The sequence below is a fragment of the Alligator mississippiensis genome, chromosome 1 (genome assembly GCF_030867095.1).
Source record: "Alligator mississippiensis isolate rAllMis1 chromosome 1, rAllMis1, whole genome shotgun sequence".
Taxonomy (NCBI): Eukaryota; Metazoa; Chordata; order Crocodylia; family Alligatoridae; genus Alligator; species Alligator mississippiensis.
The window spans coordinates 135,284,537-135,311,712 of NC_081824.1; the positions used below are offsets into that span (position 1 = coordinate 135,284,537).

At 38.4% G+C, this 27,176-nt stretch overlaps 1 protein-coding gene across 10 annotated transcripts in view; it reads left to right on the plus strand.

The window, feature by feature from the left end:
- Window positions 1-27,176, plus strand: part of ARID1B (AT-rich interaction domain 1B) — a 432,896-nt gene that overhangs the window by 127,547 nt on the left and 278,173 nt on the right. For all 10 annotated transcript variants that reach the window (XM_059714373.1, XM_059714361.1, XM_059714369.1 and 7 more), the window contains one exon: window positions 660-770. In XM_059714373.1, coding sequence (XP_059570356.1) covers window positions 660-770 — 111 coding nt within the window. The remainder of the gene's footprint in view (window positions 1-659; window positions 771-27,176) is intronic.

Consider the following 27,176-nt stretch of genomic DNA (forward strand, 5'->3'; position numbering starts at 1 on the left):
AGGCTGTTAATAACACTGCTCAGACTTCCATACAGTGAGAAAGGCTTCTTGACTTTCACTAAATGCTTAAACAGATGTGGGAGCCACTTTGGAACAAGTATACTACTTTTGTGAAAATTTAGGTCATACGTTTCACATAGTCAAAGCACTCTGCAACTATGGTTTAATAGTTTGTGTTGGAAAGCTGTGTTGGGAGTATTGATGGTGGGTGGGAAAATAAGAAACATTATCGGAGTTTGATACAAGAGAATTATTACAATGGATTCTTAAATCCAGCGTTGTAGAATCTTCCTTCTGATTCATTATTGCTACAAGACTTGCTGTGGTGTCTAAGCATCTGTCAAATGTTTTAATTTCTATACATCCTGAAAAAAATATTTTTACTTAATTGTTTTAACTTGTGGTATTAGAACACAGGTAGGCACACAATTCTCTGCCTGTTTATGGTAAATGTAACTGCCACTGATTTCTTTATAAAGCTTTAAGGGATAAATGATACGTGGATGGTTTATTGTTGTCATCAAGAAATGAGATCTGTCTTCTAAAAATCCCATAGACCAGTAGTCAGTTGTTACTTATCTATTCTCTCTTTCCATGGATTTAATTGACTAGGGTGGCATGTGAATAACCACATGGTGTTTATACTTTTGTTTTTGCAGGACATGTCTCAGGAAGGCTATGGAACCCGATCCCAACCCCCTATTGCCCCAGGAAAGCCCAACCATGAAGATCTAAACCTCATACAACAAGAAAGACCATCAAGCTTACCAGTAAGAAACTAACGTAATTGCTATAGAGAAGCAGTACATTTTAAAATGAAAGTATTTTATAAAGGCCTTTCTGATATTATAATAAGCAGGTGAGATTTTGGGAATGCAAATTGACAGATTTATAATTGGTTTTACAATTGATGCTCCCCGTTTGTGAAGAGCGGGTGATGAGTGATTGATATGTTGTCTGGGGCATTCCTTCAAAGGAAGTCTTAAATATTTCAGTTGGTAAGACTTTGGTTAGTGGTTACTACATACTTTGCCCTTTAAACTATAATGATTTTTTGTTACCGTATGATTCAGAGTTGGGTATTATTGTGCTTAATAGCTGACAAGCAATCCAGAGTGCAGAGTTTACTAATTTGTACACTGATTTGAGTACGCATCTGTGAGGAATTGTGCATGTGCATGCATGTGTAGAGGGGAGAGAATAGATGTTTAACTTTCTGAATTTTGCATTTGTTCAAATGAGTCTTATTCAGGGTCTTTTTAATGTCTGCCTTCATCTGTAAGTGCTTCTTGCCCACAGCATGTTTTGATTGTGAACTAGCATTATTTCAGTGATATTTTGGCAGCAGTGAGGAAACTATTGCCACCATGATTTACTACTTTCAAACCTCAAACACAATGTGTTTGTTGTCAGTGTAGTTAAAACACATCTGGAAAAGTACTTGATATAGTCTTTGACAAGTTAAAATCTATTTTGTTAGTACAATCTACAAAGATAGTTGCTGGAATGATAGCTAGTACCTGGTATAGGGCTGGTTATCATTTGAGCATTTTGGTTAGATTGTGCTGAATCTTGGCTAGCTTTATTATCTGTATGTATGCCTGGGGGGGAAAAAAGGTGCCAAAAATTAATGTGCTTAGCAGAATTATCATAGCTGTTTGTTTTTTGGAGGTCTTTAGCCAATTGCTAAGTGTAAGGTACAAAGTATGTTTTGGCCTTGTCCCATTTACATCTGGTTGTTTCATAACAAGTAAATCAGCTTAATGTGCCCATACAGATTTAAAACAGGTGAATATTTTCAGGTTAAAAAAGGCAAATTGATTAAACTAAGTGATTTGTGGCTCTGAACAGTGTTGCACAGAATTGTTTCCAAGACAGTTCATACTGTTCAGTGGGCACATAATCATTTTAAATTAGTAGAGGGATGCTTTGGAAGAGCAGGTATCTTAATTAAGTATGCTTAACTTTTTGAGAAACTGAAGTTTATATGTGAAATCTAAGAACTTACTGTATTTTTTCCAATGACACATGACACTGCCATCAACTCCTAAAAGTAGAGGAACAGTTCATACCCAGTCAATCAAATATTCAGAAATAGAAAGTTAATATAAAATTGTTTCATGTTGTGACAACATGACTTGATAGATGGATCAAACTCAGCCTCTCTTTCTCTCTAGGTTTTTCTGCAATTCTGATCACCTTCATGGCTGTAATATTCAGAAATGGTTTGGAGTAGGCTTTGTGTTATCAGTCTTTTTTTTCTTACAGCCTTTTAAAAGTTTTATTTTTAAAATCTAGGACAGTGACTGGCAATATATATATATGTATATTTCACATCTGGTTTAAATTTTATGTATGCTTTTTGGGGATATGGAGAGGAAGCAATGAAATGGATATTGACCACCAGTTATATAAATAACAGCTAATGTGGATGTAAACACAACTTTTTAGTAGCTGTTAAACTGTGGGCAGGGTTTTTTTTTACCTCTACATACCCAAATATTGGCCGTTTAGAGTTACTTGCTATGGATTGATCTAATAATTTCATTGCAGATTTGTTGAATGTGATATGCATTATATAAACTGCTTAAAATTTCAGCATCTGAGTAACCTTTGTCTACCCCTTTCACCATGGTATCTGAGGAAAATATTGGGTATATGTATCGCTGAGTGTTTGGTATATTTATTATTCTAACCATGGGTTGATAGCATTAATAGTGAATTTCATAATATTTGGCCACATACCTTAATTTGTGAATTAGCATTTAAATATCGTTATTTGATGAGTTCATCTTTGAAAAATTTAGATTAAAAAAAAAAAACCAGAACTGCCCTCCCTGTGCCTCCCCAAAAAGCAGAAAGCAGGTTCATCCACTCAAAAAAAATTACCGTTTTGAAAGGTTGAAAAAGAGAATTGCCCAAACTAATATGGGGTGAAATATCTTTTGTGTTGCTTTTTTAATTCAGAAAATGTAAAAAAAAAAAAAAAAAAGGGAAGTCATAACATCTCTGAATTTTGTATGGCATACTTACATGCATATCTAAAACCAAAGAAATTTAGGAATAAATGTTGGATGATCTTTCTGGTGCTGATTTAAAAAACAAAAACCCAAACCTACCCACTTCATGGGTTTCAATACGACTTAACCACCTTCTACAGCACTGAAAGCTGATTTGTGTCATCCCTTTGGGAAGATTTTCTGGCAACTTTGTGTCACAGTAAGCAGAGCTAAACAGTTCAATAGTCGTTCCATTTCCTTCGCACATTGTATATAAAAGTCCTGGCATGAATGTTCCCGTAAAGTTCAAAGCAGGCAAATTTGTAATGTGGGTTGGTAACAAATCGCTACAAACAAAATATAGTTTTATTAGCTGCTTCTAATGGCCTGTCAGATCCTATACAATGTTCTCTTTCCTTCTAAATGCTCAGATATCTGCATAGTTTGACCTGGGGGGTTTGACCATGTGGGAGTTGCTAAGTCCAAATGAAATGTTGCAAAGAATAGTGCTCATAGCACTTTTGTTTGGGTCGCAATTAGAAGGAAATATCAGGCTTTTGAGAAAACCTCAGTGTTTGGTTTTCTGTGAAGGAAAGGAAGTAATAAATAGGGAAATTATTCCCTGTTAGGGGGAGAGAAAGGAAGGGGGGAGAAGCCTAGATGAAAATATATGAAGAACAGCTACTTCTGAGCAGATTTCTTTGGAGGCAAGAAAAATGGCAAAAATACACGGTACTGCCATCCTTGGAAAGGCAAAATGGCTTTGGAGATAGGACCTCTTAATAAAATATCCACAAGCTGGTTGTTTCAGGAAAGGATCCTCGATTGGCTATAGATTGTGTGTAGGTGAAAAATAATGTCTACTTTTTATCTCTGTCATGTCATAAATTTCCACAGCTCATTGGATTGCCAGGTTGAAAAGAAGTGGAGTGTATTTATTTATTTATTTATTTAGCTTTTAATCTGCATCTAAGAAAAGCTCTTTCCAAATGAGCATCATATTTTTGAATGAGGCCCTATTTTGCTCAGTTTCCCTCTTGCTTGGCTGAAGAAGACGGTCAAATGGCACTCACTCACATTTACCCTTAGAATGTTGGTTTTTCCTATATTTGCCAGAAGTTTCTTGTTCTGTATTTTAAACCCATTGAGCAAACTGAAAGGGTTACTTCACAGTTCATTCCCAAGCTCAGTGAACCCTAAGCCTATTCTTATACACCTTTCTTTAACTTTTAGCTAAGATCAGATGTAATATATTGGATGCATCCTCTGGAGTGAGTGGGGAGACATTACATCTGGCACTTGCTGGAATCAATGCTGTACTGTGTTATGTGACCTCTTACATTTTCTGTTTCCAGATTAATTTTATAATCTTATCTATTTACCAGGTCTTTGCTATACATGTTTCTCATTTCTATGAGAAATTGGCATGTTCTCTGTACTTTGTGCAATACTCTGTTTATGTCCTGTTTAAGTTTGGTTGCTCAGATGTTTACAGAAGACATGTTTACTAGGAAAACTAGATTTTTGAGATCCTCTGCCTAGAAAATATTGTGAATGGATCTCCATACTTTTTTTTCATTCAGTTAATTTTAATCCATGGATGAATGTTGTATCTACTAAGAAAATGATGGTGGGAATGATAGGTAGTGGCTATGAGATGTCTTAGCTAATCTAGCATTATGAACAATCACAGAAATTTTTTTATAAGCAGATCCTCCTGAACAAATGCTGACAGTGACTTAAGCGTAAGGAATTATCTGTATGGTCTAGCCTAACGTAATTTTAGAAACATTTATTCAAGTCAAGGAGAGAGAAGTGAGCTTCTTCTCCTGTTTTCAGATGGTAAGTTTTTTTGGTGGTAGACATCTTGTCTATATACAGGGTTTAATGCTGTGGGCCCTGACCCAGTTGCGGGCCTCTGAATGCTACCATAAAATAAATAAATATTAAGTAAGGTAGCGAGGCTACAAACATAGAGGGGCGAAAAAAGAAACTCAGCAGTAAGGAATAAGGCCCTATTGTTTTGTAGTCCAGTTGGATACCTTGCAAGTGTAAACAAATCAAAAAATCTAATAAAAATTCAAGTGCTGTTCAAGAAAACCCGGAATGTTGTTGCTGATTTGACAAAAGGTCAGTAAACTGGTTCTTGGTAATGGAAGGTAAATGTAGCCTGTAGTTGGTAAATATATGGATAGTGCATGGCAGCAATTGTAGCCTTTGGTTATGTATGTTTATTCATCTCCTGAGCTGAAAATAACTATTTGGGAATATGCTAAATCCAAGAAAGGGGGAGGGGGGATCATGTAATACTTGTGAATTAAATTTTCCTTTGTTTTTACACAGTGTGGTCTGAAAGTGATGTCTTTCTTTCTTCTTTCCTTTTCTTTCTCCTGCAACGTTGTAAAATAACTGAATGATCTTGTTTTCCTTTGTTTGGGTCAAGAAATTTTAGCTGAAAATTGTTACTCTGTGAAAGAAGATTATTGACTCAACAAGCCTTCAATTTTCAGTGAATAACACTCCCACCCTCTAGCTTCAGGAACATGTCGTGCATGCATTCTATTTTAAAGTACAGACTGTAATTTAAAACTGAGGCAGTTTGATGCCCCACTGAACTTTGTTTAAGCCTGGAATAAAGGGAAAAAAGCTTTGAGCTACAAAGTGACTAAGCTTTCTCAAATGCTTTTCTTAGCCATTGTGCATCAGGTTGGAAAGGAAAAGTTTGAAGTTGCTATCTTCTAAGTCATTTTACTTCCTGACTGAAGTTAATGTCTTATTTTTCCTCTTCCTCCTCTACCCTTTCATGAACTAAAACTGTAGTTAGAGCATATTTGCATGCACACATGCCTATAGATGGACATAAATGTTGTCCACTTTTTTATCTTTTTATGTAGGTGTTGATTGTAGTGTGGATTGTGTATACGTACATTCTTATGTTTGCATACCTGCATCATTCAGGACTCTCACCAAATTGAGCTCTGTTGCGGGTAGGCACAGCTCCATGGAAAGTGAGGATGGGATATTCGAAAGGATGAATTTAATTCCTTGCACCTTGTATGTGCTTGTCTGTTTAATGATATCAGCTGAAATCCTTGCCCATTGAAATCAAAGATTTTACCAGGGACTACAGTGGAGCCAAGTTTTATTTTACTTCGTGGTAAAATTAATTCCTGTGCTGAGAGCCCACTTGTAAATTCATTTTAAGCTTCTCTATAGGACATAAATAGATAAGTTGTGTGTATGCAGTCCTGCAAGTGCTCCGTGTGTAGGAGTGAGTTTCACTTATCAAAACCAGAACATTTATTCTTTCAATAAGTATTTGTGTTAATAAATAATTATAATTCTAAAAAAGCAGAGATAGGCTCTCTTCACTTCCATGTTCTCTTATGAGCAGTTCATTTGTTTTTCATGTTTTTCAGGGATGCTTGCTTTTAGTCAATGGACTGAACATGCTTGTTTAAGTTTGCCATACAACTATGGAGAATATTTTTTAGTACTGGAGCAACATAAAGCACTATTTTGTCACACAACACATACTCACAAATAAGGCATACTCTTTGTTTTGAGAGGACAGAATGAAAACTTTTTTTTTCTCTAGTCATGGCTGAATGCTGACTGCACAGGACCCTGAGCGCAGTGAGAGGGTTAACACCAGCTCTGATGCCTAAGGGTGAACTTTGTCCCCCTCCCACCCTGAGACTGGCAGAGGAAACTCAGCAGCCATTTTGCAGCAGTATATCCTTGTTTCTGTTCTTCTGTAGCTACTGTTCCAGCAAAGAAAAATCGGCTTTCCCACTTTAGATACACACACCAATTTTGGAGGGCTAATTTTTGGGGAAAAGATGAATGTGATGGGAGTAAATGTGGTAATACTTGGTAGTACGTTACATTTTCAAAGCATTTTTAAAAATAGCCCCGCCACACGGCTGTATGGTAGGTAAATTGTTATTCCCAGCTAACACTTGGGTGAAATTACACACAGAAAAGTAAAATGATTTGGTCAGGCCTAAGGGGAAATCTGCATCATGACCTGATTAGAACTCAGTAGGTAATGCAACAGTAGCTTTTGCACACTTCAGCAAACACTGTTAAAATGGAAGCCTAACAATTTTTGAAGGTGCTGAGCACCCACCAGTTACCATCAAACTCAGTGCCTGTATGTACTCAGCTGTTCATTTATCAAGACACCAAGATGTCTTAAATCTGGACTAAAGGGACCTAACTTTAGGAGCATTTTTACACATGCAATCACTGCAGCACGAGGCTTTGAAAAGCACCCAGCACTGCAACACTTGCAGTTGTAAGCAGCAAAATGCACGTCAGTGCTGAGAAAATGATGGCGGCGTGCTTTTGAATTAAAACACATCGGAGGTACTTTCATTCAAAAGTGCGCTGTTGCCATTTACTGCATGCTGCTACACATTTGGTTGCTTATACAATTGCATATGGCGTAGTGCCGTTTGCCTGAGCTTTTGCGCAGAGCAGAGTCTGCTCCGATTAATCGAGTCTGCGCCAAAGCAGCAGATCTCTGGCGCATTGTGGAACAAAATGTATATGTATAAATGGCCTAGGATTCTATTTCTGACCACTTTGACCACTGTACGTGTATGCGTATACACACATGCATGCGTTTCATGTCTGTTTGATTATTTGTAAGTTTTGAGTGTGTAGTGTATTTTAAATTTTGTTACTTAATGTATTTTTACCATGGTGTAGCCTTTTTTGGTTCCCGTGTGGCACATTTGGATCACCACATTGAAAACAAAACAAAAGGATATTACTCACTGGACTATTATTTCAGGAAATACCTGAGACACTGTAAAAAGCTTTTCTTTCTTTTATTTGTACCACAACTATTCCTTGTAAGAGAACTTCTTATATGGAAAGACTCCTTTGCCAGTGTTTGCCAACCATTTTAAAAGATGACCTCAGCTTCAGAGCCCTGGCAAAACACAGCAGGTCATTTTGATCCACAGCATCAGTTGAACAGTGGATTCCTTAAGAATTTTGTTGACTTCTGGTGCTCTGATGATGATTTTCTTTTAAAAATGTCTTGGACAAGGAGTGTCAAACATATAGCCTACAAACTGGATCTGGGGTCTCGGACCCCAAGCACCACATGCAGACTGGGGGGTTGGTCCACAGTGCACACTGCATGAGGTGCTAATGCCGGACTGGCTCTGGGGCTCATCTAGATCAGGTTGCACTGGAACTAGCATGCAGGGCCGGCAGCGCCCTGGGGCTCACTGTGCATGTAGTACCAGCATGAGATATGCGCTGCGTGTGGCATGGGGGCTAGACCTGGTACTGCATACATGAACAGCCTGGGGCCCCTTCTGGATTGGTCCCAAAGTTAGTGCACAGGGCAGGGCCAATCCAGCAGGGTGCAGCCCACACCCAGCACCCACTCCCTGCGATAGTGCCTGCTCCAGCCTGTGTACTGCATGCAGTGCAAGTCCCAGAGCGGGGCTGGTGCACGCTATATGGGGTATGCGGGCTGGTCCCTGTGCCAGATGCAGACATGGTACAGGGGTTCAGTCACCATTTGGCCCACAGATTTGCCTGGCAACCCTTTTCTGATTCATGGGGCTGGATGTGTTTGACACCGTAGGCCTTGATCGTGAAACACACATGCCGATTGCTGTTAAATTCAATATTATGCATATAAATACTTGTATGATCAGGGCCAGGGACTGAGTCATCTTCTGTGCTTGCGTAACACTTAACACAATTGTGCATCAGTAATAATTGGGGCTTCTTGGCACTACCGTAATACAAGTTGTCACAACCCAAGGGTGTGATTTTTGTTTGTGTGTGCTTCGGCACTGCTAAATTATTTCCCGCCACTCGTAGCTTTCTTTGCAGGGTGCATTTCTAGGTTGCAAAAGAGAAATGCACGGTGCAAGGAGTTCCTGCCATTTGCATGCAAATTTGTGTCCCACTATTGGCCAGTTCTAAATTATTCCCACGTGGCGGCTAGTGATTGGCCTGCTAGCCGTATAAGAGGCTTGAGCAGTTTCCGCCCAAGTTGGAGATCTCCGGAGGAAAACCCTGCAAGTGGGGACTCCATAAACATCTTGAGGAGAACTCTAGGTGCGCTGCGGACCCTATCGGACCCAGCGCGTGTACCTTAGAGCTGGCTATAGGGGTCTGATCAGCCTCTCGCCTCTCCCCGTCGCCGCCTGATCCCTCGACGTACCCTTCCCTGCGCGCAAGTTCCACGGAGCCTAGCAAACTTCGTGTGAGTGTATTCGGAGCTCTTTGCTTCGAGTTACTTTCTTCGGTTGACACGACGGGCTCGCGGTTTAGAGCTTTCAACCGGATTGGGCTAGAAGGTTCATGGGAAGGAACTCTAGTCCGTCTCTCTTCTTTTCTGTCTGTAACTGCAACTCAAGCAAGTTTTCCTGCCTGCACTGCGACCATCTTCGGTGTAAGTAAAATAATCTTAAATCAACCACTAAGCATCCGTGCCTAATTCTAGCGTGCCGCCTCCCTTCCCCGACCCGGCGTGTCCAGGCTGCTGGCCACAGCGCGCCGCGCAAAAAAAACCCCCGAGGGCCTCGGACCGCTCCCGGCCCGCACACAAGTGATAAATATTTATATTTTGTTCCTTTTGGTTTGCGGTAGTCTGTGGGAACTGCAATCAAGGAAGGGATCTGTTCCATTGACTTCCTTTTGTTTGACTTGGGTTTTGTAATTTCCCTCTGATTTATTTTTTTGAAGTCTAATACCTTTGTACTGCTGCATTTCCTGAAATGATTCCTCACTTCACTGGAGTCACATCTGTTGGATTCACTTTTAACAACCTTTCCTTTCATTTTCTATATTGGTAAAAAGGAAATACAATGTAGAAGTGTAAATAAGCATAGATGCATAAATCTGAAGTGTGCTCATACCATATGTTGTGAACTGCAAGATAATTTACCTTATTCCAGTGATTTGAGATCATATACTACATTAAGGATTCTTTACCTTTGTCTTATATGAAACCACTTTATATATTGCCCACTGACAACAATTTAACTAATTTGTGCTAGTTCTCCTGATGCTTCGAGAGTAACGTCAGTCCCATAGCTTCAGTAAAGAATGTCCTGCTGGAATTGGCACAGTGACTTATTGTGGGGAGGAGGGACACAATAGTGTCTGAGTTTGGGTTGTAAAACCACCACTTCAGGAAAAGACTACAGACAGGGAACTGAAAGCAGGTTTGTGATCTTTTTCCTTCCATCCAGACAACTGCAAATGACCCTCTTAGTCATCTTGACACCCGGGTTGAGAATTGTACTAAATTAATAGCAAGAACTGAATTTTCTAGGCATATTTGAATAATTGGTTCAACACAGGAAAATGTGTATTGTATATTTCATATAATTGTTAAGCACATGATTTTATAAATATAACAATGTGTTGAGTAACGTTTTCATTTTTTTTCTGACATCTGTAGTTATATGAGAGAAACAGTTTTTAAGGTATTCTTGTCCCTGGTTTATGAAAGGTTAAGATTTTATAGAGAGAAGTAACATGAAACACACTTGTGGAGCATGCATACATATTTGTATGCATTAACACACACAAAGCTATAACCTGCAAGTTCCCGTAAGTACACGCAGTGAACAGGTCAATGAAGAAACAGTAATTTGTTTTCTTTATGTTTATACAACAGGTATAGAGAACTACATATATAGTCTAATAAGAGACTAGAATATTTTTGTATATGTTTAAGTCTTGCAAAAGATTAATGGAAAAGATGTGAAGTAATCTGTTTCTAATAAAACATGAGTTCTGTAAAGCTGGGTACATAGTTATAAAAAAGCACTGCAGGAAGTAAGGAACTGAAAATGGCCTGAGCTTGTCAGATTAAATAGTTAGGATTAGAATAATTTTGCACTATCATACAAGTTGTTTCAAGTATAATGATACACATTCTATATTAACATGAATCCAGTGGAATTAGATTTTCATGGATTGTAACTTTTAGTATGGAAATTGACCCCTTGGTGTTAGTTTTTTCTTGCAATCCTTTGAAGCAATCTAATTTTTCCCATTCATTTCTTTACTTCTATATATAAAGAACTGAAATCACTATATTTAGTTTGCAGGCTATTTCAATATTTTAAGAATAGCAGTGGAACTTTACATGCAACATCCTTCTCCATCCTTTATGCATATTTTGTATATACTGTTCATTGAGGGAAATATATGAAAAATGAGAAGAAAGGTAGAGAGATTCAGTTTAGTTTGCAGGGCAATTGTGGAGCATCCATAGGGATGATTTATTGATTAAAGGATATAGCATGTGGTTTTGTTGTTTAGTTTAAACAAAAGTAAGTCCTACATGTGAATTCAGTCAGATTCCACCAGAGTCAGCATAATTTATTTGTTTGTACCTGGCAGTGGAATTTTGTGTTACTCTTTTTTTTAAAAACTGCATGGAGTGAGGAGGAATCCAAACACACTATTTGTGTTTATTAAATGAGTGCTAATTCTCTCTGCAGGACTGGCTAACTGTTTTGCCCTGCTGGAAATCAGGGTTGGAAAACCTTTCTTTTTCCCCCTCCAGTTCTAAAGTATGACAAACTATACAAGCTTTTTGGCTCCAAATATCTTCAGCTATTTTTGCCAAAATGTACTTGCACAGCTTAGCCAGCTGCTTAAATGCTAGAGAAAAGAGTTCTTACTGTGAATTGCTGGCTGCCAGTGAGGTTTCTTTCTGGTCCTGTATGCAAACAAACAGAGGTCAGATATGAAATACTATAATATGTTGAAAATATATGTTTTAAACCTCTACTGTATTTTTACTGATCTGGCTGCAGCTTCTGTGGGAGGAGGAACTGGCAGAAAAGCTGAGAATCTTAACTGCTCATTTCCGCTTCCTGTTTTTGCTCCTATTTTCATAGGGGTTGTAAATCAGATTGGCCGAAATAAGGTAAAGGTTTTAACCTATTGACTTGTAAGTAAACAAATTTTCTCTTACTGTATAATATTTTTGCTCATCTGACCTGTATTGCCATGGAGATGTAATCAAAAGGGGTTACAGACAGCTAACCACTAAGAGGAAGAACATCTTATTATCATTGCCAGTTGCTTATTCACTGGAAGTGTTGGTTTGCAGAGTAATAACAGGAGCTCTAAACTGATGTACTCTTTCCCCCCCCTCCCCCCCCAAATCTGTAATACATAAGAAATACAAGGTGTGAATAGCTGAAAGGGGGGGGGGCTGTCATTCAGTTATATTTTTAATAAACTCTATACGATTAACTTCCCTTCTTAAAAATGAAATATAAAAAGAGCACTAGATTCTCTCTGCATCTTTTAATGGATGCTTGATTTGTCATGGTCTTGCTACATACTCAGGACCACTCTAAACTTGCAACATAGTCTGATTTCCAGGATTTGGCATGTGTTAGGAGCATGCGAGTGGGCTAGCCTCAGCAGCAGTCCTGGGCTCGGCACCACTGCACTGTAAACAAGCCATTATGGCTCAGTCATGCAAGGAAATGAACTTTGTAAACCTGCTCTAGCAAAGCACTAATATCTATATTTAAGATGCAAGTAATCCTATATGGACTCAAAGGTAAATCCAGTGTTATATACCTTTCTGGATCAAGACTGACGTGTTCTTAACCTTAAAAATCTAGCTCATACTTGTAAATGGTTGGCAATATAGAACAGTTTTTACACCCTCTCTGTTCTCCAGGTATAAATGACAATACACAAAGTTGTAAAGCAGCTGACAATTTGGCCCTCTTTGTGCAATCTTATGCTGCACCTGAGACCCTGTGCATCTGGTTTAACTACATTGCTTGGGGGGGGGGGGGGGGGGTGTGTGTGAGATTACTTCCATTGTGGGTAAATATAAATGCCCTGGGCACATTTCAAACTTAATAGTTAGAAAAGAAGGAATGAACCTGATATATGTGTCTGCTTCTGTGTCCAGGTGCTAGTAGTACTTTTTTATTCTCACCGGATTTGGGCTTTTAGTAATTTTAGACACTATAGTAATATACTGAGATGAGAATGTGCCTTTTTGATGGCGATACTGGAGTCTAGGTTTCCTTGTGATCACCTCTGGTAGATGTCCAAATGGAAGCAAAGAACATATACCCATTTCTGAAAAAATAAGATCACTCTACAGTCAGGGCCAGATTTTCCCTTTTTGACTTTAGATAGCTCAGCTTGACTGCTATTTATGTTGTGTATGCATTTTAAAATTACTAATATGCCAAAAGAAGTAAGACATCAAAGTACTGGACTGTGATGTTCATTCTTTGAGATTTGCTTTCTATCTTCCTCATTTTCCCTTCAACTGAAAGGCTCCACATTGGTGACCCAACTTTACTTGACTAAAAGAGAGTGTGTCCCCCTTTTAGATCCACACCAATCTGCAGGAGCTAATTGCTGCTGCTCCTGGGTCAGGTGGAAGAGTGTTATTCTGAATGAGATGTGAAACTGAAGCACTCCCTCCTGCCCAGGAAAAAAATTGCACTGCCTCCTGCTGACCCAGGGAATTAGATGCAAAGGATGAACCTGACCTTGGATTTGCGGTTTCCTGGCAGTTGTTGCTAGACTACAAGCCAGCCCAACTGATGGACTTTTAAGTGGGTATTTTATTTTGTTGTCTCATCAATATGCTCTTATTAAACAATGCAGCCGAAGCCAATCTGTACGGCTGTATATTTTCATCATTATTTGCTGACCAAATGTACAGATTGGCAGAATTTAAAAGCGAGTTAAATATCAGTCTCCTTTCAGTGCTTTCTCCTCTGGATTGATCTCAAAGTGTTCCTGTTCTCTTCATGTAAGGTGGGGGAGACGGGATCTTTTTTCATTGTAAACATAAGATTACACTGAAATTGTTAGAGTAAAATCTGTGTGTTGACTTAAACTCTGGAATATAGGTTCCTTGGGTTAACTGAAGAAAAGGATTTTGCTTCTTAGCTGAATGCATCATACTTGAAACAGTTTTTGACAAATGCTAAAATTATACCAATATAGAAGTAACAGTTACAGAGGTGGTTTAGCAAGTCCCTTCAAACGGTTGTGCAGATCCTGCAGTCAGTCTCATTTGAATGAAAAAAAGAAGGATGATCCAAGCTATTTTTATTTTTGCCTGGGAGTGAAATAAGAGGAAGGCAGAATTTTGTGCTCTGTAATTTTTTTTTTTTTTTTTTTTTTTTTGTCTTTAATCGGACTCCGTTGAGATTTTTCCCTGTTTACTTCTTACCTTTACTGTCTCTGTAAGTGTGTTTGACTAATGCAAAAGTTTCCCCCAGGATTATGAATACCATGGTACAGTCTACCTCATAACCTTCCTAGATATTTTTATAATTTATCATCAGCTGACACCGCCTGGGTAGAATATTCTTACCACTCCCTCTGGCTGCTGGAAGTCTGAAATTACATCTTTGTCTTTGAAGTCAGTCACACTGTTAGCGTTGCTATGGCGACAGGGTGGGTAATGGCCTCCACAGAGAGGAGATTGGTATTTAGCGTTTGAACGCTGCTGTACACAAGGCCTTGATTTTTCGAATGGTTACTGAACTATCTCCCTTTTAGTAAATGTTTAAAAATTACATTTTTACATGGTCTTACTAGATTAATAGTCATGGTTTATTTCATTTTAACTGCAAGGATAAAAGCATTATTCCATTAAACGGGTAGCTTTTTTTTCCTCCTTTGGTTTATGCATTATTAACACAAGCTTTCCTGTTTTGCTTGTAACATTTTATAGGCTTTTTCAAACATGCAGTCAGATTTGCTCTGTTGCTCTTTTATTTTCAGCACTTAACCCTTTCTCTCCTTGATCTTTCCTATTGAAACTTGGAAAGAAGCTTTGAACAGTTTAGAGTGCTCACATTTTTAAATAGTTTATGACTGAAAGAGACTTAATTTTTGAAGCATTGCACAGTAATGCAAATGAGTCTGTTTCTCTTTATTTATGAGCTGAGCACACATGGATTTCAGTGGGCTGCCTCGGGTTCAAATCAAAATAGAATATTGTCTTCAAGTTTTCACATTTTATATCCAGTTTCTCACCCATGCGCTTTCCCCTGCATATTGGCATTTGATTTGTCAACATGCTCCTCTCTCCCCCCACTACAGCCCCTAATCTTCATTGTTAAAGGTTGGGAATTGCAGAAGAGTGAGAAGACTTTGGGAGGTAGCACTTGACTTAGTTGTCTTTCCAGCCCTGTCCGTCTCAGGTGAAGCCACTTAAGTTGGTAAAGATAGATACAAACGTTATAAATATTACCAGAATATTTTGTTACACTGTGTTCTGTAGAAGGTAACATGTTTATTTGTGGGTTACTAGGAAGCAAGCGTTTGAGCACATACGGGTACTTATAGTACTGGTGTACTGATTCACCCACCTTCTGTTGTGTGTATAGAGTCTCTGGGCGTTTTTACGCATGCAGGTGCTGCAGTGCTGGGCGCTGCAATGCTTGCAGTTGTATAAGTAGCAAAATGCGCATCAGTGTTGAGAAAATGGCGTCAGAACGCTTTTGAACTAAAATGCATAGGAGGTACTTTAGTTCAAAAGCGCACTGCCACCATTTTCTGTGCAGTGACCCACATTTTGCCATTTATACAACTCCACGTAATACAGTTCACCTCATCTCGCATGCGGCGCAGACTCGATTAATCAGGTCTGCTCGGAAGCAGCGGATCTCTGGCGCATTGTGGGACAGAAAAGTATGTGTATAAATGCCCTCTGTCTGCAGACTTACAGCCTGTAGAGAAAACACAATTTTCATTTGCTCCTTTTCAGCTCTTAATTGGTTGTACTTGTTGAAAGGTGCTTCACTGACACACTTAAAGCCTCAGTTTATATGCAGAGCAAACACTGAAGGCAGTAGTGATCCAAGCCTCTCCAGATATAACCCTCATATGCTTCAACCCTGACCTAGAAGGAAAAGGGTAGTTAGTTGTCTAGTGGGAAAAGATAGTTAGCTCTTAAGTGCATGTCATTTCTTGACCATTTTGCTGATGTTTGTGGCAAGTGGTGATTGAAGTGGTGACTTTTTTGGTAGACTCTTCTTTCTGGGAAATGGACTGAAACTTCTACATTAATTTCACCTAGGTTACCTGGGTTCTGCTCAGACTGATAAATTTGGAAGGAAGATTAAAAGGTTCAAGTTTTTGGGGTGGTCCCCCCCCCCTTAACCTATCTGTTGCTCCATACTAAGTAAGTGTGTCCACTTGACAGATATAAGGATCATGTAAAGCCATTTGGGCTTACTTTTGCAGAAAATGCATAGCCTGACTCAGGAAGTCTTTTTATTCAACAAGAGAGCTGGACAGTTGGCACAATTCTTTGACTGGCAGAGGACTGTTGGAAAAGGTTGCAAGACCTCTTTTTCACCCCCTCATTTGAATTAACTACTGCTGTAGCATTTGTAGGCCTTTGGATGTGTGCTCAAGGTCCACCTCCACCCTCCACTACCTCTGTGGTAGCATGTTATGCTGACACCAGAATGGTGAACTCAAGACATAACACATTTTTGAAAGTTCTGACTCTGTATATGCAAGTTCATTTAAAAGTGGAGCCAATTATAAAAATAGTAAATGGAGGATGAGGGTTGAAATTCCATCTATTCTTTTATGTGCAAGATAGTACAGGAAACTCCAAACAGTGCCCTATGTTTGAGAAATCATTGCACGTACTGCAGGTTTGAATGCATTAATTAAGGACAGTCCAGAAGTTAACTTCACCTCTGAATTTCCTGGGTTTGAGCTGGATTCTTGTCACTTCATCAAAATTCTGGAGAAAAAAAATTAGACATGCTATTAATAAACCTTCTGAGAGATACTACTATATATCTTAGGTTGCTTGCAGACATTAAAAAAAAACCCAAAACACACTTTATTGAAAGAAGCCGTGTGCTAGTTCAGCCTTGTTTCACAGTGTCTGTATAGATTAGGTGCTTCAGTGGGGTTTTTTGGTGTTTTTTGCTGAAGTTTGTTCTATCAGCTATTAGATAAAATCACCAAAGAAGTCCTACTAAGGTACCCAATCTATACAGACATCAGGCAAGCCAGGTCCAACTAACACACTGCCTCTTTTGGGAATATGCTGGGCTCGGCCCAGAAGCGTGCAGAATTTGAAGTAAAGTGCTGGGGGGGTTGGGGGGGTTAATTTTTTTTTTAATGCAAGCAGCCTTATTCAACCAGAATTTGCTTATTGATACTTTGCAATGAGTGTATGTCAGATGAAAATTGCAGCCTGTGTTTGTCAGCTTATTCATTAAAATAGGACCAGTATGTTCCTCTCAGAATTTAAAATGAAATGTAGCATGTGATTGTATAAACAAGGGATGTGAAACATATGGGCCATGGGCCAGATCTGGCCATGGAGGTAGATCATTTGGCCAGCGGGGCTTCTCATAGAAAGGATCACCCATCTTCATCAGCAAGGTTTGGCCCACAAGTCTTGTCACACCAGCTGCCAGAGCCCCTGTGACATGCTCCCAAAAGCCAGGGAGTTAACATTACTTGCCACCACCTCCCCGCCCCCCCCCCCCCCCCCCCCCAGCTCCTCTTACCCCAAGACTGGTGGTAGGGGAAAAGGAGGGTAAGCCTTAGCAGCGTTAACTCCCTAGGTTCCAGAGCCACTTTGAAACAAAAGCTGTGGCTCCAGCAGCCAGAGATTTACACTGCTGCTCATGGGTCATCCAACTTGTGAGGCCAAATGAATTTGACACCCCTGGTATAAACTACACAGTATCTTTATCTGTGCAAGTTTATTTAGTTGCTATGTTTTAATATCTGGATTTTTAGAAATTAAATAAATATTAGTAATCATTGCATGGCAAATAAATTTCTACTTGGATCCAAGCAAAACCAGTTGCACCAATTTTTATTAACATATCCCAGCTTAGAACACTTAGTTCTTTCAGTTGGATTTTTGCATGTTTCTGAAATGATATTTGAACTGTGTGTTTGTAATATCTGATTTTTAAAAGTCTAGCCCTAGATCTTCTAACATGGACATATTGTGGAGATGGGCTAGTGGGTTCATAGTTAACATTGCATTGAGTTTTCCAGTTAAAACAATGTTTAAAACCCTTAAACATTAAAACTCACACAAATTACTTTCAAACATGGACCCTTTCAATAAGGAGGAGAAACTTTAATTATTTAGATACTCATTGCACTTAGAACTGTATTTTCAGAATTTTAAGCAACTTAAAATTGTTCCTTTCTGAAGTCTTCCTCTAGATCACTATGGTTGCTGACAGACGTAAAAAAGCAAAACAAAATGGTGCTTTACTGGAAGAGGAAGTGCATTAGTTTGACTCGGCTAACCAGCACCTGTATAGATTGGGCGCTTCAGCTGTGCTTTTTGGTGCTTTTATCTAATGGCTAATTCAATCAGCTTTACATTAAAGTGCCAAAAAGCCCCTGCTGCAGCACCTGATTTATACAGCTGTTGGGCGAGCCAGGTTAAACTAAAGTAATTACTCTTTTGGTCATGCGCTGTGCTCAGCATGGGAGCATCTTGAGCTGAAAGTAAAGTACTATTTGTTGTTTTTTTCCCCACATCTGTAAGCAGCCTATGTTTTTAGGTTTCCTAATCTCTAAAGTCTGTGGGCTAGTTCCTCAGTTTATGAAACTTTTGGCAGATCAGTTTATGCCTGTTGAGACCAAAAAATTTAGACTTCATACATAGCTTTAGCCTATAGCAGTGCACAATATGTGATAGTGTTTGGGGTGAAGCAGGGGGAAATGAATTTGCATAGACACAATTAATTGATGTACTTGTCACAGTTGCTGTTTTGTAGTGTTTCCTCCCCAGGGAGGCTAGTTATATATTGGCTCCTTTTTGACAACTTTATTCTATGATGCTGCCTACCTAGAATGAAAAGAAAAGAGTACAAGACAAAAGGAGATAAGGAGACATTAGGGGGAACGAAGAGAATCCAGATGGTGAGGCCATCTAAAATCTTAGCTCTGACAGCACCGCCACCTTTTCTTTAGTGGGAAATTGCCCCTAATTTCAGCCATCAGTGCCCAACCACAAACTGGTGCAAGACTTGAGTAAAAAGAAGGAAAGCTGTATTTGGCACCAGTGAACCTTACAAATGCTCAAAATAAGAGTGAATTCCATTAGTGCAAATCATGGTCTTACTTGATTTCATTTAAAGTTTTAACCTAATTACACCATACTGGTTCCTGACTGTAAATTGATGGAATTGCAGGTGCTCCTTAGTACACACAAGGCTAAAAGTATAGTTATCTCTTAACATTAAAAGAATAACAACAGAAGAGGACCAAAAGGGATCACACTGGCATTATACTAGCAGTACGCACACACATGTATAAAAGGAAGTTTGAGCATAACAAAGAACATAAGGTTGCAATTTATGAATTTTGGGAACACAACTTCAGCTATATCATTGATTTTACAATTTAGGAAGAATATATTTGAAAGTGACAGCTGTCAATAAAAGAAAATACCATAAAGTGCAAACAAGTCCTAAATATTAAAAATATGAATATGTAAATGACTTATTTGGCCCTGTTCTTTGTAGAGGCCTCTGGAATTGAAACAGACCTGTTAGCATTCACTATTTACACATTGAAGTTTATCAGAATAATGCTTACTTCCCTATGTCAGCAACCTTTGGTGTTCAATAGCCTTTTCAAAGTACTCTCCTCATTTTTTGTTACCTAAGTCTTCCTCAGCTGATCTCAGGCATTCATGAAGTGCTTGTCTACATGGCAAGGTTAGCACGCAGTAAGATAGGGTGTGAATTTATGGTGTTCTGTTACCAGCTCCATTTATGCGGCTACTTCCTGTGCATACTAAGTGCAAGGGTGCCTACTTCACTTTCACTTGCATAGAAGTACTCGCAATATATAAATGGCATCTAGAACAGAGAGTTAGTCCAGAACAGCTAATGAAATGTTAACTCGTACTCTACCTTACTGCTTATTAACGTCTTCTCCATGGCGAGCCTTAAAGCACCACTGAAGTCAACCTAAAGATTTTTGTGTCTACATAGGTAATGGGTTGAGACAAAGCTCGAATTGTGTTGAGCTAATTGTGCAGCAAAGATGAGCCTTCAGAACTGATTCTTTTTCTAAACTTCCTGCTATCCCTTCTTTTTCCTGCTTGAGGGCCTGATTCAAACCTCATTGAAATCAGAGGAAAGATTCCCAATTAATTTCTTTGAGCTTTGGATCTGACCCCTAAATTCCTTTGTTCCATCTTCAGGGTCATCCTCCTATTCCACTTTCTCATCTAGTGCTGTTCTTCTCTAATGGTGGCATCTCAGCAGCTAGGAAGAACACATTATATTTAGAACGGTACATGCTGTTTCTAGGAATAGGTGAACAACACAGATAAAAATCTAATAGTTACCAACTTCCAACTCTTCATTAATTTTCTCATGGAAACTGCTACCCAGAACCACTGTATCTAGTATGTCTGGATGTCTCATTTTTGGGGAAGATGTGTACCTGAATCTGGTTAGGAAAAATAGTTATAGAAACCAGTGCTGTCTTTATAAACAGTATATTTCCAGTATCTGTTATCACACTTATTAGCCTTCGGGCATTGCTCTAACCATCTCATAGTATGGAGACAAATTGGTAGAATGATTCCTAATAGATTATCTAAACTCATGATTCTTGGAAAACTTCTTGTTTAAATATTTCAATTCAAGATCTGCACTGTTTTTACTATGTTCACTTTTCCACTGCATTGCTCCAGATGTGCTTGTTAACATAAATTGTGTTGGCTGTTAAAATACTTTGTTTCATACTTTTAACTATTTTTTTTAATGTTTTTCTCACCATTATCAGCAAGCAATAAAGTCTGTGTGAGTGTGTTTATATTTGTTTTAAATCCACCCACAAGACATTTCATTTCTTATTTGAGAGAACAAATTCAGTTATACATATGTTTGTATTACATCTTAGCATAAAATCATACACTAGTGTCTTATTAGAGTGGTGCGCTGCTTTTTGCCCTGTAGGCCAAATTGGTGGTGCCTGGTCTATCCACGGGCTGGATCCAGCCAGTCCTCCTGAGCCAGCACCTTGGTGGGCACAGCAGGGACCGTCTGGCCATGTGGATGCGGGGGAAGGTTGGGGGAGGGACAGGCTGGCTGCAATGCAGTCCTGAAGGGGAAAGGAGCTTGACCCAGCCCAATGGAGAGGAAAAGAAAGGGTGTCCCAGCTCGCTGCAGGGGAGGGGGACCAAACCCCAACCTTGCCCTGCAGAGAGAGAAAGGTGTGTAGCTTGGCCCTAGGGAAGGGGGAATAGCGAGGCACTAACCAGCCCCACAGGAAGCAAAGGGAATGTGGCCCAACTCTGACCCAGAAGCAGGGTGGGGGGAAGGGGAGGCCATGTCCTAGTCTTGCAGGGGACTGTGGCGTAGCTTGGCTCTTGACTGGCCATGCTAGGAGTGGTGGTTGGGGATTTGGCAAGGGGGCAGGGTGGCCATATTATTAGCCATCGCTCCCCCACTGCCAAATTTCCAGACTTGTGGGGAGTCACGCTTGCCAGATGCGATGGCTCTGTGTGCTGCATTTGGTCCTCAGGCCAGAGGTTGAGCACCCATCTTATTACATTTATTGTGGAAATTGAAGGTCTCAAAAATCCCTGTGAGTTTCATCTTTAACATTTTTTTCCTTGGCAAGATAAAGATAATCATATTCTCTTATTACTACTTTTGATAGTTAAATACACAAATCCCTCTTGTGTCTTTATGAATGGAGAACAGTAATACCAGGCAAATACAACATATCCTATTTGACAGCAAGGGGTTAACAGATGGATAATTATGTACTTATCAGTAACTAGTCACCTAGATAGCAACAATCTTGTAGAAGGAAAGAGTGAGGGAATAGTAAAGGTCAAATCCAAGTATTCTCTTAGAATATTCTCATGTTTGTTTTCTTTTGTGGCTATTTTATTTTCAACTAGTTGAAGAGAAGAATGAATTATTGCCCGTTGGTCTCTTATTCATGTTATAAACTTTCTGTTTGCTTTGGTGCTGGTGGTAGAAGGTGAATTTATGGATTTAGTTTCTGAAGGAGTTCTGAGCCCCCCTGGTGCTTGATGTAGTCCTTTATATCCCCCTGCTTTTTTAGTTATTACAGGAAGTATATTGCATCCCCATGAATGATGAGTGTCTCAATAAATACTGGGTTTCAGCTGAGGTTTACCCATCCTGCTTGGATGGATTTGAATTGCTACTAGATGTATCTACAGGAAATAGAGTTGTTTCCTCACCATTTGTTTTGGATTGATGGGTGGAAATTCTTACATTCGGTATTTCAATTGACAGATTGTTGACAGGGTAGTAGGCTACTTTTTTTCGTTACACACAACTAATAGTTCAGGTACTGAGAGACAAACACAAACTTCTGCAGCTCAAGGCTTCCTTTTGCTTCACAGGTAATGAGGTTGGGGGATGGTTTGGAACTATTCCTGTAACAGAGCAGGAAAAGCCTTAAAACAAGTTGCTTTTTCCATTGAATTATCCAGTTCCATCCTCCCCTATTTCCAGCACCCCAGGCAGTTAGCTAGTTGGGATTCCAACTCAGTGAGTCAGTCCTGGTACCATTTTCTGCTCTCCTTGAATGATCTGTGCTTGGATTTCGTAAAGAATCTAACGAGTTTGTTTTCAGTTAGAAATCAGTACAATAGAAAATCATTTCTGTGGTACTTTTGTGTGAAATATAAATTGTAATTTTGGTAACCTGGTAGTTTAAACAAAAATCATTTTGTCATTCTTCCCTGTATATAATATACACAATGCACAGTTATGTTTTAAAACATGAATGTGATTTCCATTTCCCTACACCAGCCCTCCTTTATATACTTTAAAGATAATTTTCTTGTCTATTGTGGACAGGAATAAGCTTGCTTGAGTTTCTAAGGGGGTTAAGGGAGGATAGCGGGTTTAAAGATTTCATGGTATATACTCTCACGGTGAGGACCCTTTCAGTAAAAATCTTAACACTCCAATCAGTCATTCATGAGGGTGCTTTGAAAATGCAGCATTAGTGAGCAGTCCATATCAAGGGTGGCTGAACTGTTTCCTCCTGTCCTTGTTAACTGCCAGTTTAAAGCTATTGATTTCTTTTCCCCTAGAAAAATAAAAGTGAATTTCCATCTTAATTCCTCCCTGCTCTCTTCTGCTTTTCCTTTTCCTTTATTTGTTTAACTGTACAAAATTTAGAGACGATTGCTGCAAGAAGGAAAATAATGTGATTAATGTATTTCTTAAGGCCTCTGGCCTTTAAAGGTTTTTCTTTTGGTGAGGTTGAGCCATGGCTAGGGCTTGCAGTGAGACGAAAGGAGAATAGTGAGTAATACTTTCTGCTTCCCATAGCTCTTTGTTGATCTAAGAGAGAGCACTTAGAGAGTGCTGGGTCATTTATATGATTATGAAGAGCACTTGGTTCTCTCTTATTCAAGATGGAAAAATAATAGTTTTTGAATAAGAGTTCACTGTCAAGATGACATTGAATGTGACTTCCCTCCCTCCTCCATTGGATAAAAGTAATGGGCTGCATAGGGCAGGGCTTGGATTCTCTAGCTTGAAGTGACATATTTTTAATTCATTCCTTTTTCATTGTAGTCTTCATCCCTTCTGTGTAATGCTTACATCTTTGGTGATGTAAGAATTTTATTGGTAACCAGTAGTGTAAGAATACTCATAATACATGTTGTCTTACATGTGTTAAAGCTCTTCTTTTCTACTTGGAGAATTGGGCTCAGTGTTTGTGATGTGGCATCTGCTTGGGTGACAGATGTCCATTCCTGAATGATGATCTGTCCCTGTGTGCTTTATTTGTGGAATGAGTGCACCTAAAATAATCTTTTAATCTTCAGCAAATTATTTTTTAATTTTTATATATATTTTCCATTGGGGTTTTTTTTGTGGAGGGAGTAAAATTATTCCTAAGAATAACTAAAACTCCTAATTTTAGTAATCAAACCATTTATATTGGTATCTGTTTTCAGAAATAAATTTAATCTATTCTCTATTTTTCTTGTCAGTGTTAACTGCTACAATAATAATATAGAAAAATTATGTAGACTTTTTTTTTTCTTTGACATAGCACAAGGAATTACAATGCCAACTTCCTCCCCTTCATATTTGGTTTGATTTCACATGTCAAAAAGGCAGCTGTTCCTAGATGAAAACCTCATGTTAGGATTAAGTGGGCTCTGATGTCCCATCTCAGCAGCTTCAACAAGATACAGAATGCAATATTTTTTAACCAAACAGTCATTTGCAGGGTTACTTTATTCAGTTAACTAACCAAAAATGACACTGGACATCAGGAAATTCTCTCTTCTGTTACAATATAAATATCTTTTCAGGCATGCTTTACAGAACTCAATTGTTAACCTGGGGCAGGGTTGCTCAGTCAATGGCAGTGGAATGTGAATTTAAAGTTTTTGACTTCATGAAGAACCTTTTAGATTTTCTTGCTGAAGCTTACAACTAAAAACAATGTGACATCTGTATCGTTGTTCCAACTGTTAGATTGAAAAGATTTAATTGGGATTTTCAAATTCTGATCTTGAGAAAATTGAGCTGTTTTGAATCATATAGTTGAAGCAAAAACAGGGCTGTAAAAATCCTCCTGCCCCTCAGGGAGAAAACTGATTTGGATTATTTTGAGTGTTGGTCTCTTCCCCTCCCACCCCCCTTTTGAACTTTCTTATTAATCTGAGGCATCTATGTAATGTGTGATTGAAAGCTTTTAGTTATTAGGAGCAGAGTAATTTTAATCTGTGAATGAAAGAAAAATTTCAAAAGCTAAAAGGGAAGTGATGAGAACATTAAAATTCTTGTTCTGATTATTAAGGAACCATAAGATAGCTATGAAAATGTGTATAACCCTGAAAGTGAATGAGTACAGTCATTTGTGGTGGGAGAGAGGGACATATCTCACAGTCATAGTAAATCATTATTGGATGTTTGAAAAGGGGGAAGTGAATGACTCCGATTGCTAGAGTCTAGCAGCTTTTGGAAGCTGAGCAGCCCCTCACATAGAAAGCTGTGTAGCTTCTTTTCAATCTACACCACTGTTTCGGCAGCAGTTTCTCATACTAACTGTGTTAAATGTGAATGTATTGTGGATCAATACTGCATTTGGGTGATTAGTTTTAAGTGATTACCGTTGAGCAACAGTGGGAATACCAGAAGCACTGTTTGCAGTACTAGAAAAAATAATTCCTGGGAATGCTTGCCACAGTGTTACACCTTTAAAGTCAGCAGGAGTTATGTACTCCTCACTTTGAAAATCAGATCACTTATTTTTGGGACCTAACTTTAAGAGCCCTTTAAAAAAAAAAAATCTTTCTTGTTCAATTACCATTTCCAGTGTTCCAACCTTTCCAACCACTCTCATGTCTGGCTGTTAGTTTCCAATTAAACTTTTTGTTCAGTTGCACTAGGCTTAGCTAAATTTATTTTCCTTACTAAAGGGCCTGAGCCAAAGCCCACTGAAGCTGATTAAAAGTCTGTGTTGACTTCAGTGTGCTTTTGGAATAGGTGCTAAATAAGTTGGTTGGGATCAGAAAAGGAGCATTCGGAGACTGTTATTGTTACATGGTGAGAATCTTTTAGTTTCTACAGAAAGAACCAAGTTAAAATAATTGTATAAACATTTTCAAGTTCAGGTAATTATCTATCTCCTAAAAACTCTTTTTATGACTACATCAGGAAAACATTGCAAAATGAATAGTCATTTATCTGGTGAGGTTTAGGAGCGGAATTAACCAGGGATTTGCAGGTTGCGAATGAACTGCACTGACAGAGCTGTTCTATGTGGAGAGATCTGGACCTTTCTGCTGTATGCTAGCTTTATGCCTGGCTAAAGTTCCTTATTTTGATGAGCACTAACTTCATTCATGAATAAAGTAAAAGAGCAAAAGAGGAGAGAAATAAATCTTAACGTTTCTTTTTGTGACTATTGTAACAAAATCTCTATCAGAATAATAAGTTAGATAACCATCTCAAAAGAATAGTACATGAGCGTATTTTAAAGGTAAGTTGGAAAGAAAACATAACTATCTTCTTTTTTGTGGAATAAAAGCCCACTCACAAGTCTAGCATTTCTTGACATTTAAATTGCTTATTAAATGTCCCCCGCATCTTTTTTCTAGGAAAGTTGTTCAAATTGATTATTTTTCATTGTTTCCTTAACTAATGTATGGTAATTATTAAATATGTAAACTCTAGGCACATTGTTCAAATAATGCAGAGAGAGACATTCTGTTAGATCAATGTCCAAAAAAGATTCTTTTCTTCCAAATCCTATCTTCAGTTCTACAAAATGATTCTATTGCTTAAGCAAATCAGTTATGATGTCTTCCTTCTGCTTTTGGACAGTTAAACCTCTATTTACTTTTTTAAATTCCCTTATCAAGTATTTTGAAGATGTCCCAAATCTAAAGATTTGCAATATTTGGCATTGATTTTATTTTAAAGAATGTTTAGTCTGTCATACTTAGCTGGGGTAAATTGATAAAGCTCAATAGGTATAAACAGAGCAATGCCTTGTTCCTGAACCATTTATTTTTATAATGGTTTAATATTGTATCTCATTTTTATTTGTACTCATGCAAACATACTTCTTGAGTTTCCATTTTTCTTAAATTGTGCCTTCTAGTGAGCCAGATTTGGCATTGTATCATTTTTGTTTTACATCTGTGTATCAATTTGAAAATCAGCAAATTTACACCTCTATGAAGGTGAAGTTACAGTATATTCCAGCCAGTTTTCAGTTGTGCTTTGTATTCTGATTAGCATACCCTACTGCATCCAGATGAAGATGAAACATTATAGTAGGCTATAAGATATTTTATTAATTTGCTTTGTGCTACTGATCTGTCAGTTCTTCAGTTTTTAGAAACTCTTGTGGCTATTTCCATGAGTCTTGTGTCATCAGCTGAAAGTTTAAATTAAACCAAAATTCCTTGTTTTTTTCAAAATGCAAACAACAAATACAACTGTATGAATAAAGTGATTCTGGATTCTTTCACTGGTTTCTAGGTACAGGTCATTATCTTTTCCCTATACTTTTAAGTATACCTTTAAAGCAGCTTTAATAAAACAAAACAAAAACAAGTTGCTTTGGACTTTTTCATGTCATGCTTCCACTGGCATTTTACTTTCTTGAATTACTGATGATATGTTAAAA